The sequence below is a fragment of the Podospora bellae-mahoneyi genome (genome assembly GCF_035222275.1).
Source record: "Podospora bellae-mahoneyi strain CBS 112042 chromosome 1 map unlocalized CBS112042p_1, whole genome shotgun sequence".
Taxonomy (NCBI): Eukaryota; Fungi; Ascomycota; class Sordariomycetes; order Sordariales; family Podosporaceae; genus Podospora; species Podospora bellae-mahoneyi.
Genome location: NW_026946359.1, coordinates 3,740,057 through 3,754,442, shown reverse-complemented (window position 1 = coordinate 3,754,442; position 14,386 = coordinate 3,740,057). Strand labels below are relative to the sequence as shown.

General features: G+C 53.9%; 4 protein-coding genes across 4 annotated transcripts; 2 read left to right on the top strand and 2 right to left on the bottom strand.

Moving 5' to 3' along the window:
- Positions 1 to 155: 155 nt before the first annotated feature.
- QC761_111540 (uncharacterized protein) lies at positions 156 to 4,233 on the bottom strand (the record flags this gene model as incomplete). Its single annotated transcript, XM_062874437.1, has 3 exons — positions 3,641 to 4,233; positions 3,343 to 3,536; positions 156 to 3,277 (listed from the first exon to the last, which is right to left on the bottom strand). Exons 1-3 carry the CDS (start codon positions 3,913 to 3,915, stop codon positions 156 to 158), a joined length of 3,591 nt encoding a protein of 1,196 aa, XP_062737563.1. The 5' UTR covers positions 3,916 to 4,233.
- A 1,668-nt stretch (positions 4,234 to 5,901) lies between these two features.
- On the top strand, positions 5,902 to 9,144 carry ned1 (lipin Ned1). The gene is made up of 2 exons (XM_062874436.1): positions 5,902 to 7,087; positions 7,138 to 9,144. The coding sequence occupies exons 1-2, from the start codon at positions 6,640 to 6,642 to the stop codon at positions 8,991 to 8,993; spliced, it is 2,304 nt and encodes a 767-aa protein (XP_062737562.1). The 5' UTR covers positions 5,902 to 6,639; the 3' UTR covers positions 8,994 to 9,144.
- Positions 9,145 to 9,702: 558 nt separating this feature from the next.
- Positions 9,703 to 10,482, bottom strand: TAF9 (Transcription initiation factor TFIID subunit 9; the record flags this gene model as incomplete). Its single annotated transcript, XM_062874435.1, has 1 exon — positions 9,703 to 10,482. One exon carries the CDS (start codon positions 10,480 to 10,482, stop codon positions 9,703 to 9,705), a length of 780 nt encoding a protein of 259 aa, XP_062737561.1.
- Positions 10,483 to 10,537: 55 nt separating this feature from the next.
- On the top strand, positions 10,538 to 14,080 carry HIS4 (trifunctional histidinol dehydrogenase). Its single transcript, XM_062874434.1, has 2 exons — positions 10,538 to 13,604; positions 13,668 to 14,080. The coding sequence occupies exons 1-2, from the start codon at positions 11,198 to 11,200 to the stop codon at positions 13,859 to 13,861; spliced, it is 2,601 nt and encodes an 866-aa protein (XP_062737560.1). The 5' UTR covers positions 10,538 to 11,197; the 3' UTR covers positions 13,862 to 14,080.
- Positions 14,081 to 14,386: the final 306 nt, after the last annotated feature.

Below are 14,386 nucleotides of genomic sequence, written 5' to 3'. Positions count from 1 at the left end.
CAACCATCCTCAACAACATGATATTCAACCCCCCTATGACAGAACAGCAGCAGTATCAACCAAAAGCTATTCCACACACACACACACACACACAAATATTCTACAACCCAGGTTTTCGCATCTTCCCCCATCCTCTTAGCCAGTATGCACCATTTTTACACCTTCTCCTCAACCAACCCATCCAACTCACCCCCCACATGCGCCCTCTCGAAATCAAAACTCTCCTTGGTATTCTCATTATTCTTCTTCCCCTTCTTCCCAAAACTACTCAACCACCTGCTCGCCGCCGTCCCCCCTTCTTTCGTGGTCCCCTTCGCAGCAGCAGCAGCAGACGTAGGTCCCAACCCAGGACTACTACACTCATAACTCTTCCCCAATACCCCAGCCAAAACCCCCATCGCTTCATCCCCCAAGTCTTCAAAGTCGCCGATGCTAGATCTCGGGTCGATGCGGTCGGAAGGCGCGGTGCTGGCAACGCTGCTGGGTCCTTTCTTAAACAAACCCCCAGCGCTGGTGATATTCTCCTTGGCACTGTTACCACCAAGACGTCCGGGAAGACTAAACTTGCTCGAGGAGCCCTTTCGGAAGAGTTTGCGGACCACGCCCTCGTCTTTGAATGAGCCTGAGAGTCCTGCGCTGGCGGGTTCGGAGGGTGTATTGGAGAATGACTGGTCGAGCGTGAGAGAGTCGCGGGACTCAGAGATCGAAACCGACGAGTGAAGCGTATGAACCGAGGCTCCATCCCTCGACTTCCTCGAATCTGCGGGCGACTCCATCTCGAAAATAGGATTCTGCGTCTGCTGACTTGGCGTGTCCGGAACTGTCGCAGCCTCCTTTTCTTTCTCCTTCTTCTTCTCGGCAGCCTTCTCCTTATTAGCCTTTTTCTTCTCTGCCTTTGCTTTTTCCTTGACTTCTTTCTCCTTCTGCTTTTCAGGGTTGGATTTGAAGAGGGATCCTATAAAGGCGGGGGCATTGGGGTTCAACCGACCGAGCGCGGCCGAGGCGGCTTTGTTGGCGGACTGGGTCGGCAGCCGGCTGCCGATGACGCCGACGTCCACGTTGGAAAGCATTTCCTCGTCGTCGAGAATTTCGTCGTCGGCCGAGGCGAGGGTTGTCTTGAGTGCCGAGGGAGATCCATGGAGCGAAGGCCGTCGGGAGGGGTTCCTGGACCAGGGGGCGTTATCGGGCGACCAGAGACGGCTATTTTTGTTTAGGGTTGAGGCGTCCATGGGTGGTCCCCAGATGGAGCCTGAGTCAGTGGAGGGTCTGGGGAAGTCGGAGGACGCGATGCTGGTAGGTCGCGGGCTGCTGGGGTCACGGTCAAAGAGACCACCGGTAGGCCTACGGGAAAAGGGGTTTAGGCTTCTTGCAAATGCGTGTGTGTTTGTTGTGGCCTGGCCTTCTGTGATCTCAGGCCCAACTGAGTTTCGGTTAAAGACATTCCAGCTGCCTGAAATGCTGATCCGCCGCTTGTTGGCCATGTCTGGATCATCTGTCTGCCGTGGGAAAGATTGGCTTTGACCTTGCTTCAAACTCCCTAGGAGAGGTGGCTCTTTCTCCCCCTCTTCCTTGACAGTCTTGGAGCGTTGCCAAAAGAAGCCCTTGTGCTGAGGGGTTTCGGCTATAGTTGGGGATGGCAGAGTGCCAACCATCCTCTCTGAAATTTCGTTAGAGAAGGGGGGGAAGGGGAGGTTACTTGTGGATCCATGAGGGCTGGACAGGATGCTCAGAGCCTTGCCCGACGAGGCAGGAGACTGAGGAGCTTGCTCGGGTGAGGCCCGCTGGCTTTGCAAGAATGGCTCAGGATCGTGAAAAGTCGTCGGACTTGGGTCATCGTCGTCGTCGTCAAAGTCATCGAGTATGTTGGATGGCAAAAGTGCCGTGGCGGAAGGACTTAGAGGGGCTGATGACCCCCGAAAGTCCATGTCTGCCGACAGGTCCATAAACGGTCCTGGGGCAAAACCAGGTGGCGCATTCAGAGATCGTGAACTGGCAAACCCCGTCGGGGCTGAAAGAATCGGATCGATCTGTGAGTAGGCTGGCAATGGCGATGAAATAGACACATTCGACATTGTGTTGCTGTTTCGGCTCCGGCGCTTGAGCTGAGTAAGTGTTGGGTTATCAAACTCTAATCCCGAAGCGTTCGGTGGTGTATAAAGCCCATAGCTTGGCTGAGGAATAGCCTGCAGCTGAGCACCAAGGGCGCGGATATGCTCATCTAGTCCTCGAGATCTCTTAGTCTCGAACACCAGTTGTTCGGACAGCTCTCTGTGTCTGCGGTGCCATTCCCGCTTCAATTCGGCGTCCTTCTCACGCCACTCGCCGTCATCTTCTCCGCCAGGCAGTTTCTTCCGGGCCTCTTCCAGTTCTCGGACCTGATCTCTCCTTTCCTTCAATTCTTGCTCCAGTCGTGTACACTCAGCTTGGAGCTCGTTGTTATCTCCTCGGAAGGCCTCGGCTTTCTGATCACGCTCTTCCTCCAAATCTTTCCTCTGCTGATCAAAACTTTCCCTGTCCTTGCGCATCTCACCTACACCTCTTTCCCACTTGGCAATATTTTCATGATACTTTTCTCTTTCACTTTGCTTCTCCTTCAGCGTCTTCTCTCTCTGGCCCTTTCGTTGCAGGGCGTTTCGCATCGCCCGGTCTGTCGAGTTCACATCCCGCTTCAATTTCTCGGTTTGCTCCTCCTTTTTCTTCTGCTCCTTCCTCTTTCCCTTCTTCTCGGCTTCTAATTCCTCCAGCACCTTTCTATTTTCAGCCTCCTCTTTTGCTATTTGAGCCAGCACCTCCTCTGTTTCTTTTCTAATGCTCTCGAATTTTTCCGTCAATTCTGGCAGTGTTTTCTTCGCATAGGCGCTCAAGTCCTCCCTGGTTGACTGGTCGATGCTCGTGGTCGACGGCGAGTGTTTCCTAGTCACAGTGTTTCGACGGGGCCCTGGTCCAGAATTCGTATTTCCATCCCGTGCAGGTGATGCTATCCCTTCCGTGACAGTGGCCATCTCGAGTGCGGGGAACGCCGTTCGGGCCCCTCCACTTTCGTCCATCGACTCGCCATGGGGTGTTGCGGGCGGTTCCTCGGCTGTGAAGTTGGATGGCAATCTGGAGTTGCCGAGTTGTGGCCGTCCATCTCGGGCAAAGGTTCTGAGCCGGATGACTCGGCTTCCACCCTGAAAGTTATTCGAGCCAACCGCGATGACCCGAACGTTGTAAAAATGGTCTGGCTTCAAGCCGCTGACGACAATGGCCGGTTCTTGGTTCGCAGCGACCTCCCCCACTACAAAACTCAAAGTTAGGCTTGTGTCCTCCTCCCGACCAGGCCTATGTGTGGGTAATACATACCAACCACTCCATTTACTTGTATCAGAAACTTTACAACTGATCGGTTGGGCGCGGGCCGCGTCCAGTTCACAGTGGCAGCATCGGCTCTGATTCCCGCTAGGGACACGTCGGGCGGATCGGGGACATCGACGCCCAAGGTGTTGATCAACTCCGGGACGGGTTTCCGCAGCGTTTGGAATGCCCTTCCCACCAACCTGGACACACAAAATGATGAGCCTACGATTCCTCCAAGAGATGCGCCTTGTGACGAGCCAGCACGGGCAAAGCCACAGGACCATATAACCACATAACCACATACCAGACTACAGCAGCTCCCACTAACAACATGTTGGCGTTTCTCAGAACAAAAGTCTCGAGATGGAGAGCCGTGACCGAGTCGAGGCTGGACACGTACAGCGAGTACGAGAGGTCGCGCGACAGCTCGGGAGCGACGGCCCAGCAGAAAAGAACCACTCCAACAGCCGCAATCAGATTTATGCGGGCGTTCTTAGGCTCGGTGAACCACCAGGCAAGACTGGCCGACAGGATAAGCAGTGTTGGAATCAGCGACGTCCAGGAGATGATCCATGACATAGCGCTGTGGTCGGTTCGGTGGAGGAAGAGAGAGAGGGGGGAGAGAGGGAGAGGGAGAGGGAGGAGGAGAGAGGAAGACGAAAATCGGTGTCGGTTCGTCGGAATCAGTGGATGTCGCACGCAAAACGGCAGAAGGGAGTGACTGTGGGTGGGGGTTGCGTAGCAAAGGCAAGCAAAAACTACCAAAAAGAAAAAATCAAAATGGTACCCATCCCCCGTTGAGAATGGCTAGTCGGCCCTGTTGCTACAACTCTGCCGGGTGCATGGACGATGGAAAATTGGAGACATTGGGGACGTCCGGGACTTCGCGCATGGCCAGCCCAGCCAGCAGATCCCCGGAACACGACCCCGACCTTCGATTCAGCGGCGACATGTTTGTTAATGCGGCACTGGCAGCCATTTGTTAGTGGGCGACGGGCGCTGAGGGACGACGATGGCCAATCGCTATTGCGACAAACACTCGAAAACACCCCACTACGGATATTTCCATGGCTGCACGCTGTTTCGGCACTCAGGCACCGGCGTTAGCGGGCTGCCACCACCTGGCGAGCGTTGGTTTTCACTATTTTCGAGCGCTAAAAAGATCCAACGGTGAGGCGTTTATATACCTTACTTTATCTAAGCACACCTAGGTAAGGTGGAACTTGCATCGAAGATCTCAACTCAACTCCTTCCTCTCTATTCGCCGGCGGTATTTGAAGAATTATTTTGCTCCCGCCGAAAAGATAAGAAGCACGTCTGCCCAACGGGAAGAAAGCGATCTGCCGCCCACTTCCCGTTTGGTATCAGGCATGAAGCAACGATCTGATATCTGACTAACGACGAGCACAACTAAGGATGTCCTGTTATGTGCCATCTCAACAAGATAGCCTCAAACTCAGACTCCCAACGGCGTGTTTTTCTCACCTATCATTCCATTGCTCCGAATCGGAGTCTTCGCGTCATCTGATGGAGCCAACAATGGGCCTCTCTCGAAACAACAAGACGGCAGTCTTCTGTCCCGGCTGTGGCCCGTCGATCATTCTTGTTGGCCGTCTCCAGGTTATACCCGGATTCTTAGTGGTCTACATGTCCACCTCTAATCGACCTATGCCTCTGTTGCTCACTCCATGCAGCAGCTCGGCATACAGAAAGAAACGAGGTTAGCGCGGGGTGCCCCAACTTCATGATCAACGAAGCTTAGAGTGCAGAAGCCTAGTGACTTGGACTTCGTCACTCCAACACAAAGCAAGTTGTGACACTTCTTGGGCCAAGGCATAACAACTTGGTGAGGTGACAAGGCAGTTACATCGAAAATCTGACATACAACTCTCCACCCGCCGTAGAAAATTTGTTCAAGCCTCGGCTTTTTTACTTCGTATCGCGGCGCAGAATTGACCGAATTGATTGCCTCGCTTCGGCGAGACCGATCTATCCCTGACTGAGAACAAACAACTCTAGAGCGTATGTTGAGAAAGATATCTCTGCTGTACGCAGTGGTGATGGAAAGAGTAGTTTGCATACAAAGACACCACGGGACTGGATCTCGCACGGGATCAACTCTTAACCGCCAATATATTGAATAGCCTGTTCCCCGTTAGACTGCGGAACCAGCGCCGGCGGGATGGTCAGGTGCCGCCCCTCCACAACAAGTCTGTAGTAGTACCATGCTGTGTTGCCTTCCCCAACAATCCTCCACGCGTTGAATGGGGCTGCGCCGTGTAGTTACCTAAGTTGTACAAAGTGTTTTTTTATTCAGCATGTGTTCAGAGTCTCCAGAAGTCAATGGGACAAGGGACGGATACTTCAGACTCTCACATGCCAAAAAGTCTTTGAAATCTCTTATCTTGGATCATATCATAATGATGAACCCTGCTGGGCGTTGCATCGCGCTCTGGTGGGTGGAATATCGGCCATGACATCAGCGAGGGGGGTTCTGCAGTGGTTTAAAACAGAGAGCATGGCAAGGGTCCTAATTTCCGGGGAGGTTTGTCGGTGGGAACACATGTGATACTTAGCCGCTGGGCGAGATTTGGTGGTCCACAAAGTACCTCGCTTGTCGCGGTTCGACGCTGAGCTAGGCCCGGCCAAGAACGGGTGAGCGCTGGGGGGGCTTTTTGGGGCGGCCGGGGGGATTGTTGAGGGCCTCGTGATTGTCTACCTACCCTCTTGTCCTGGCCGACTTTTGTTTTGTGAACCGCCTCGAATTTCTGCAGGCCTGTCGCCGACGTTGACGCTTTTTGTATTTCTCCCTAACGCATTCCGTAGACGTCAGGTGCTCAGTGCCCAAGTCGTATTTCTGCCTCTGTGCTACCAAGCAGCCCGTCAACCCGGTCCACCCCTCCGGCTGCTTTACACTCAAGGTTCCTGTCAGTCAGGCCGTCGGATCGCATACCATTGTGCGCCAGCTCGTCATTCTAGCTCCGACTTTTCTCCCTATCGTCCTTCCATTCCGCATTCCGACACTTTTGCAAACGCAATTCATCAAATATCGCAAGAATTCCAGAGCTCCAGAGCCCACGCGCATACCGAGATCACCCAGTCCAGACCCGGCCTGCCACCCTGTGTCTGGACCATCACCAGCTCAGCTCAGCTCGGTTTCAGCTGACCTCTTGTTTGCTCGCCTTTGTCCATACCAAACATACACGGATATTTTCTGTTACAACAGCGACCGGTGCGCTTGTACATATATAGTTCTGTTGGAAGCGACAGCAGTGCCGGTACAGTCCCGCCAGCCTGGATACGATGCAGTACGTCAGGAATCTGAGCGACTCTGTCTCGACAGCATGGAACTCGATCAACCCGGCAACATTGAGCGGAGCCATCGACGTAATAGTCGTTGAGCAGGAAGACGGATCGCTACTCTGCTCACCTTTTCACGTGCGCTTCGGCAAGTTCTCGCTCTTGCGCCCATACGAGAAGAAGGTCGAGTTCAAGGTCAATGGGATCAAGCAGCCGTATTCGATGAAGCTGGGCGAAGGAGGCGAGGCATTCTTTGTATTCGAGACCAGCGACACTATTCCCAAGAGTCTCCAAACCTCTCCCCTCGTTTCTCCAGCCTCCAGTCCACCTTTGAGCCCGCAACAAACCACCGGACTCGGGGAGCCTGAAGCCCTCGATCTTAACGATCCAAAAGTGCGGTCAGCGAGCTTTAGCAGACCGCCGTTGACCGTGCTTTCGAATCAAAGAGAAGGTGAGTACATGCAAGGCTCAAGCTCACTGCTCGGCAGCTAACATACACAGGCCTCATCACACCAAGATCAACTTCTCCAGAGTTCGGAAAGGCCGGAACCTCTATTGGCGACTGGTCCCCACCGCGTCCTCATAGCGATGATATTCTGCGGATGACGGCTAGGAGGGCACCCAGTGAGGACTCGGACGACCCTGAAAACCCCAAGTACTCGGACCGTTCACACAGCCCACCGCCTCTCTCGGCATCCGAGGCTTTGCAGAGAGCCATGAATCTCTCCAGGGAGCTTGCCGCAGTGAATATTCAGACACATATCACCGAAACAGGAGATCTTATGCTGGACATGAGCAATCTCAAAAACAACGAGGAAGATGCGATCAAGACGGAGATTCTGGCTCGCAAGGTTCTCTCGGAGGAGCTCGATGGCTACTACGATATCGGCGCTCTGTTTGGTGTGGATGAGCGCGGAAATCTCTGGATCTACAGCAGCGAGGAAGCCAAGGCTGCCGCCATGAAGAAAGCCATGGAATCGAGCCTGCGCAACGACAACGGCATCGTCATGGACGCAGCTTCTGATCCCGGCTACCAGAGCGACAGCAGTGACGTGACAGCTTCACCTAGCGTACCAAGCCACAGACGTGCCGATTCAGACCTCGGCCAGATGTCTATCCAGACACCACCCAGCTCTCCCGGCTCCTCAACCGCCGGTGATCCGAACCGTAACTACGCCAAGACCTTGCGGTTGACCAGTGACCAGCTCAAGGCCTTGAACCTGAAGCCGGGCGAGAACTCGATGAGCTTCACCGTGAACCGCGCGACCTGCTCGGCCTACATGTACCTCTGGAAGTACGAGGTGCCAGTCGTCATCTCCGACATTGACGGCACCATCACCAAGTCCGATGCCTTGGGCCACGTGCTGAACATGATCGGCCGTGACTGGACTCACGCCGGTGTGGCCAAGCTATACACCGACATCGTCGCCAATGGGTACAACATTATGTACCTGACGAGTCGCTCCGTCGGACAAGCCGACACCACCAGGGCATACCTAGCCGGTATTGTCCAAGACGGCTACAAGCTTCCACGAGGCCCAACAATTCTGTCTCCAGATAGGACAATGGCCGCCCTCCGCCGCGAGATTTACCTCCGAAAGCCACACATCTTTAAGATGTCCACCCTGCGTGATATTCGCTCCCTCTACGGCCCCGACCGCAAACCTTTCTACGCCGGCTTCGGTAACCGTTTCACAGACCAAATCTCTTACCGCACAGTCGACGTCCCGAGAACAAGGATTTTCACCATCAATTCCAACGCGGAGGTCTCGCTCGATCTGCTCAGTCTTAACAAGATGAAGCTTAGCTATGTCAACATGACCGAGGTGGTAGATCACTACTTTCCCCCTGTCAGCACGCTTGTCAAGGGCGGTGGGGAGGAATACACTGATTTTACGTACTGGAGGGACACCCCGCTTGAACTGGACGAGTTCTCGGCTAGTGATACCGAGGGTGAGGGCGAGGAAGAGGAAGAAGAAGAAGAGGAGATGGATGATGAGGATGAGGAGTATGAAGATGAGGATGAGGATGAGATTGGGGAGGGGATGGGGGATAGTTACATGTCGAGGGATTCATACGGGGATGACTTGGGGGAGAGTTATGACGAGGACAGGATGATGAGGAGTGCGCTTGAGGAGAGGGGACAGGAGGGGGATGATGAGGAGGATTTGGAGGAGTTTGAGGAGGCGGTGGATGAGGAGAAGAGGATTTTGGAGGATGTGGAGAGGAAGCTTGAGGAGGAGAAGAGGGAGGAGGAAAAGGGGAAGGGAACGATTGTTCCGGATACTTATGCGGAGATTATCACTGGGATTAAGGATTTGAAGGTTGGTGCTGAGGTTGCGGAGAAGAAGGAGTGATGAGGGAGAGTTGTGTTTCAACAAGCAACAGTGGTTTTGGGAGAGCATATAGAGGAAGGATTCAAGGGGGGATTCTTAGTGTGATAGACAGACTTGTTTGTTTGGGGGTTTGGGAAGAGAGGGGGATTTGTTGCATAGCGCGGCGTTTTTTATTTTTGATTTTTTTTTTGACTAGTAGTAGGGGGGGGGGGGTACATTCTACCTTTTTTGGTATGCATTATCATTATCATTATTGGTTTTTTGGGTTGGTTTGTAGTAAGACATAAAGGGATATAACAACCACATCACTGCGCAATTGCTTGTATGGGAATAGGTGTTATGATCAGTAGCCTCGATTCTGAGCCGCTGTTTGTGTGAAATTATAATTCTCAACTCCCAAAGTGGAAGTATTAGTATACAGAAAATGAAATCAAATATCTTTGCCCAATTCAACCCATCCCAACGCCATTTCCGAGCCCCCCCGGCTTTTGATGTAGTGTTTTTCTTTCTTCATGATAGGAAAAAAAACCCAAAAAAATGCCAAAGCACCAACCACTTGCCAAAAGTAAAATAACAAGACTTGTCGATCTCCCGCTTGTGATAAAAGCCAATTTTGTCCCACTCTTCCATCTCGTCCACCCCTTCTTTCCCTTTGAGTCTTGCTGCCTCCGCGACCTTCTTGCCTCCGTCTCAGTCAATGCCTTATGTCGTGAAACCCTGACAGAGAAAATCAAGCCTCCCCCATCTCCTCATCCTCCGCCTCATCCCCAAAAACATCCCCCATCGTGCCCCCCTCCACCCCATCCCCCCCTACATCCTCCTCCTTTTCCTGTGTTGTCCCCCCTCCCAAAACCACATCCTCCATCTCCATATCCCCCTCCTCACTCTCCTCATCCGACTCCTCCAACGCCTCCTGCCCAGCCCAAACATCCCTCAACCCCCACCCCGTCCCAGACAAGACAAACTTCTCCCCTGGAAGCCTCAAACCCCATTCACTCGCAGGAACCCTAGGTAAGGCGATTTTGTTTCGTTCTTTGGCCATGTCGAGCAACCAGTCTTTACTCGTCCCACCGGCGGCGCCGCCCCGGAATTGGTAGGCGAGGCGGGATGCGATGGCGAGCTGGACGGCGTTGGAGGTTATGGCTGCGTCCCCTACGTTAACGGGGGCCGCACCGGAGGAGGCGGAGGGGCGGGCGCCGGCATGGGAGGTGTAAGGGTCTGCGGAGAGGTGGAGGGCGTCGGAGAGGACGGAGGAGGTGTGCCGGTATGCGAAGTCTAGGAGGAGGAGGGGGACGCGGGGTTCGAAGGTTGTGACGCCTTGGGCTAGGAGGAGGAGCTCGATCGTGCGGGACTCGCGGGGGCGGGGGGCGGTGGGGTTGGAATGGGGGTTGGTGTTGTTGTTGAGGGGAGGGGGAGGGGGGGGTTGGGGTGGGTTGGTGGTGGTGTTGAGGGTTTGGGATTGGGAGCCGGGGGGATGGCCGTTGGGTTGGGGGGCTGCTGTGGTTGACATGTTGAGGGGGATGGGCGACTTGTGTGTGGGATTCGGGTTGAGTTACGGAGGGGTTGATATTCTTGGGGTTGATGGTAAGTGACTTGGGTCGGTTGGTTCGACTTCGAGATTGGTGATAGTTCCTGGTAAGATGGACGGAGAGCGCGTAGCTGTAGATGGATAATTGATGCGCGCGGGTCGTTGAAGTCGTGATATTTCTGGGAGAGTTGTCCGCGACAGCAACTGGCGGTAAATAGTTGTGTTGTCAAATAGAGAGCTTCCCGGCAGCTCAATGGAATCGCGAATCGTCGCGACAGCTTGCAGCTGCTCAATGCGGTTCACCGAACAGACGGCCAAGAACAACCCTGGCCCCACCCAGATTTCAAGTGAAATCGGAGGCTGGAATGATCCGGAAATCTTCAGCACAGACCATAGCTTAATTCTGGGGTTGCAACCGTTGCCCCACCCTCAGAAAAAAAAAGGAATTGGCCACTACGTAATGGAGGGGTGGCAGTGGGAAGAGGTGGATGAATTTACCCCACCATAAATCATGCCTTGGGACTGGATCCGATGCAGGAGCGGGTCCGGAACTGGCGATTTGATAATGCATCAATTTTAGAGTCATACTTTGCCTCACGCTCACTTAAAGAGGGCTCTCGCTGTGCTTACTCTCATACATCATAACGACAGCATACACCCTATAGTGTAGTCGTCACACTGACAACCAATCCCAAAAATGGAGTCGACGCTTCCTCTGCCGTTCCTCATCAGCGTCAATGTCCCGCCGGGGCTCGGAGGAGAGAGGGAGGGGCTCAACCGCGAGGAAGTCTCATGTCTGGGAACTGTCTTCTTTACCGTGAAGCCGCAGACATATGAGAAGATTTTCCGTTTCCTCGGCCGCCACAACACCGAATTCCAGCCCTTTTTCGACGTGACACAGCTCGAGTCCCGCGATGATGTCGTTTCTCTTATCGACGCTGGCGCTCGCAAGGTGTTTGTCCGCCCTGAACAGCTTCCCGATTTCGCCGAGTTTGGCTCCCGAGTAGCCCCTGTTGTGTCTGGCGCCAACCCGGCGCAATTGGCTTCTGCCACTGAGCACGGCCTTCTCATTTCCGACTTTGATATCACCGCTGCCGAGACTGCGCGATTTGTCGAGGAGGCTAAGGCGAAGAAAATCGCTTCTTTCTTTGTCAAGCCTGTCGCTGGTGCTGACCTCGAAAAGTTCATTGGTGTTGCGGCACAGGTTGGCGCTATTCCTATTCTTCCCTCGACTGATGTAACCAGCAAGGAGCAGGCCGGAAAGCTTGCTGTTCCTAAGATTCTTGCCGCTTCGTGGAAGTCGGACCGTGCCGATGGCTTGATTCCTACCGTGGTGGTTGATGAGCATGACACTGCTCTTGGCTTGGTGTACAGCAGCGAGGAGAGTGTTGGTGAGGCTCTCAGGACACAGACTGGTGTTTACCAGAGCCGGAAGCGTGGGTTGTGGTACAAGGGTGCTTCTTCTGGGGACACTCAGGAGCTTGTGCGGATATCTCTGGATTGCGACAATGATGCGCTCAAGTTTGTGGTGCGGCAAAAGGGGCGGTTCTGTCACTTGGAGCAGTCTGGCTGCTTTGGCGATCTGAAGGGTATCAAGAAGCTGGAGCAGACTCTTGTCTCAAGGAAGCGGTCTGCGCCACAAGGCTCATACACTGCTCGTCTCTTCTCTGATGAGAAGCTGTTGAGGGCGAAGATCATGGAGGAGGCTGAGGAGCTTTGTGATGCCAAAACCGCCGAGGAGGTGGCTTTCGAGGCCGCGGATCTCATCTACTTTGCCATGGCGAGAGTTGTTGCCGCTGGTGTGTCTCTTGCTGACGTTGAAAAGAGCCTCGATGCCAAGAGCTTCAAGGTCAAGAGGAGACAGGGCGATGCCAAGGGCAGGTGGGCTGAAAAGGAGGGCATCAAGACAGAGACCAACGGAGCGGCGCCACCAGCACCAGCGCCAGTAAAGGAGGAGCCCAAGAAGGACGAGAGGATTCTGATGAAGGTTCTCGATGCGGGTGAAGTCACCACACAAGAGCTCGATGCGGCCTTAAAAAGACCATCACAAAAATCGGCCGACGCCATCATGAAGATTATTGTGCCAATCATCGATGACGTACGGAAGAATGGCGACAAGGCACTTCTCTCATACACTCACAAGTTCGAAAGGGCGACATCTTTGACCTCTCCAGTACTCAAGGCGCCGTTCCCCGAGTCCATGATGCAGCTTCCCGCGGAGACCATCAGGGCCATCGACGTGTCCTTCGAGAACATCAAGAAGTTCCACGCCGCTCAAAAAGACGAGAAGCCGTTGCAGGTCGAGACCATGCCCGGCGTTGTCTGCAGTCGTTTCTCTCGCCCTATCGAAGCCGTTGGCCTTTACGTGCCCGGTGGTACCGCCGTTCTGCCCAGCACCGCGCTCATGCTTGGTGTACCGGCTATGGTAGCCGGCTGCCAGAAGATTGTCATTGCCTCGCCGCCTCGCTCCGACGGCAGTATCACCCCTGAGATTGTTTACGTCGCCCACAAGGTTGGCGCTGAGTCGATTGTCCTCGCTGGTGGTGCTCAGGCTGTTGCTGCCATGGCTTATGGCACTGAGAGCGTGACCAAGGTTGACAAGATTCTCGGCCCTGGTAACCAGTTCGTCACGGCGGCCAAGATGTACGTCAGCAATGACACCAACGCCGGCGTCGGTATTGACATGCCCGCCGGTCCTTCCGAGGTCTTGGTTGTTGCCGACAAGGACGCCAACCCAGCATTTGTCGCCTCTGATCTCTTGTCCCAAGCTGAGCACGGCGTCGACAGCCAGGTCATTCTCATTGCTATTGACCTGACTGATGCCCAGCTCGCTGCTATTGAAGATGAGGTTCACAACCAGGCCATGGCCCTCCCGCGTGTGGACATTGTCCGGGGGTCTATTGCTCACTCGCTGACTGTCAAGGTCAAGACTGTGGAGGAGGCGATGGAGATCAGCAACAGGTATGCGCCTGAGCACTTGATTCTTCAGATCAAGGACGCGGAGAAGGCGGTGGAGAAGGTGATGAATGCGGGGAGTGTGTTTATTGGGGAGTGGACGCCTGAGAGCGTGGGTGATTACTCGGCTGGTGTTAACCACTCTTTGCGTAAGTTTTTACTGCCCTGGTTTGAAACAAACAGGAATTGATACTGATTTTGGATTTGCGTAGCTACTTATGGCTTCGCCAAGCAATACTCTGGCGTGAATCTCGCCTCGTTTGTCAAGCACATTACCAGCTCTAACCTGACGGCTGAGGGGCTGAGGAATGTGGGAGGGGCGGTGATGCAGTTGGCTAAGGTTGAGGAGCTGGAGGCTCACAGACGGGCGGTGGAGATTCGGTTGGAGCATATGAACAAGGCTTGAGTTGGCTGACTCCGGTTGGATATACAATACCATATTGGGGGATTTAGTTGACCTGTAGAAAAGAAAAAATAGAAAGCGGTCATAACAGCTTACAAGCCAGACAGTTTCAGAAGGGTTCCGACTCCTGGGGGTACGAAGAGTTCCAAAGCAAAGGTACCACGGGTTGCGGATTTTTGTGTTTTTTGTTGTTGTTGTTGTTGTTGTTGTTGTTGTTGTAGTAATAAACCTGGGGTATAGGGAGTTTCTAGGTTGGATCTGTAATGAATATCGAGGTCTGTCGGCTGTTTGATGCTCGCGTTAGCGTGGATGGATGTGCAGGAGATGATCTGATGCTGGTCGGGGGTCGGGTCGGGTCGGGGGTCAGGGCCGATCGACGGGCTGCCTCCCGCTGTCAAAGATTGTTTCACTGACAACGTGGAAGGTCTTAAGGTGAGATTGGATGGCGGGGGGAGATATGCCTCGACCTGATATTACGCGGATAGCATCGACGGGAACACCTTGATACCCAAGGGTCATGATTTATCC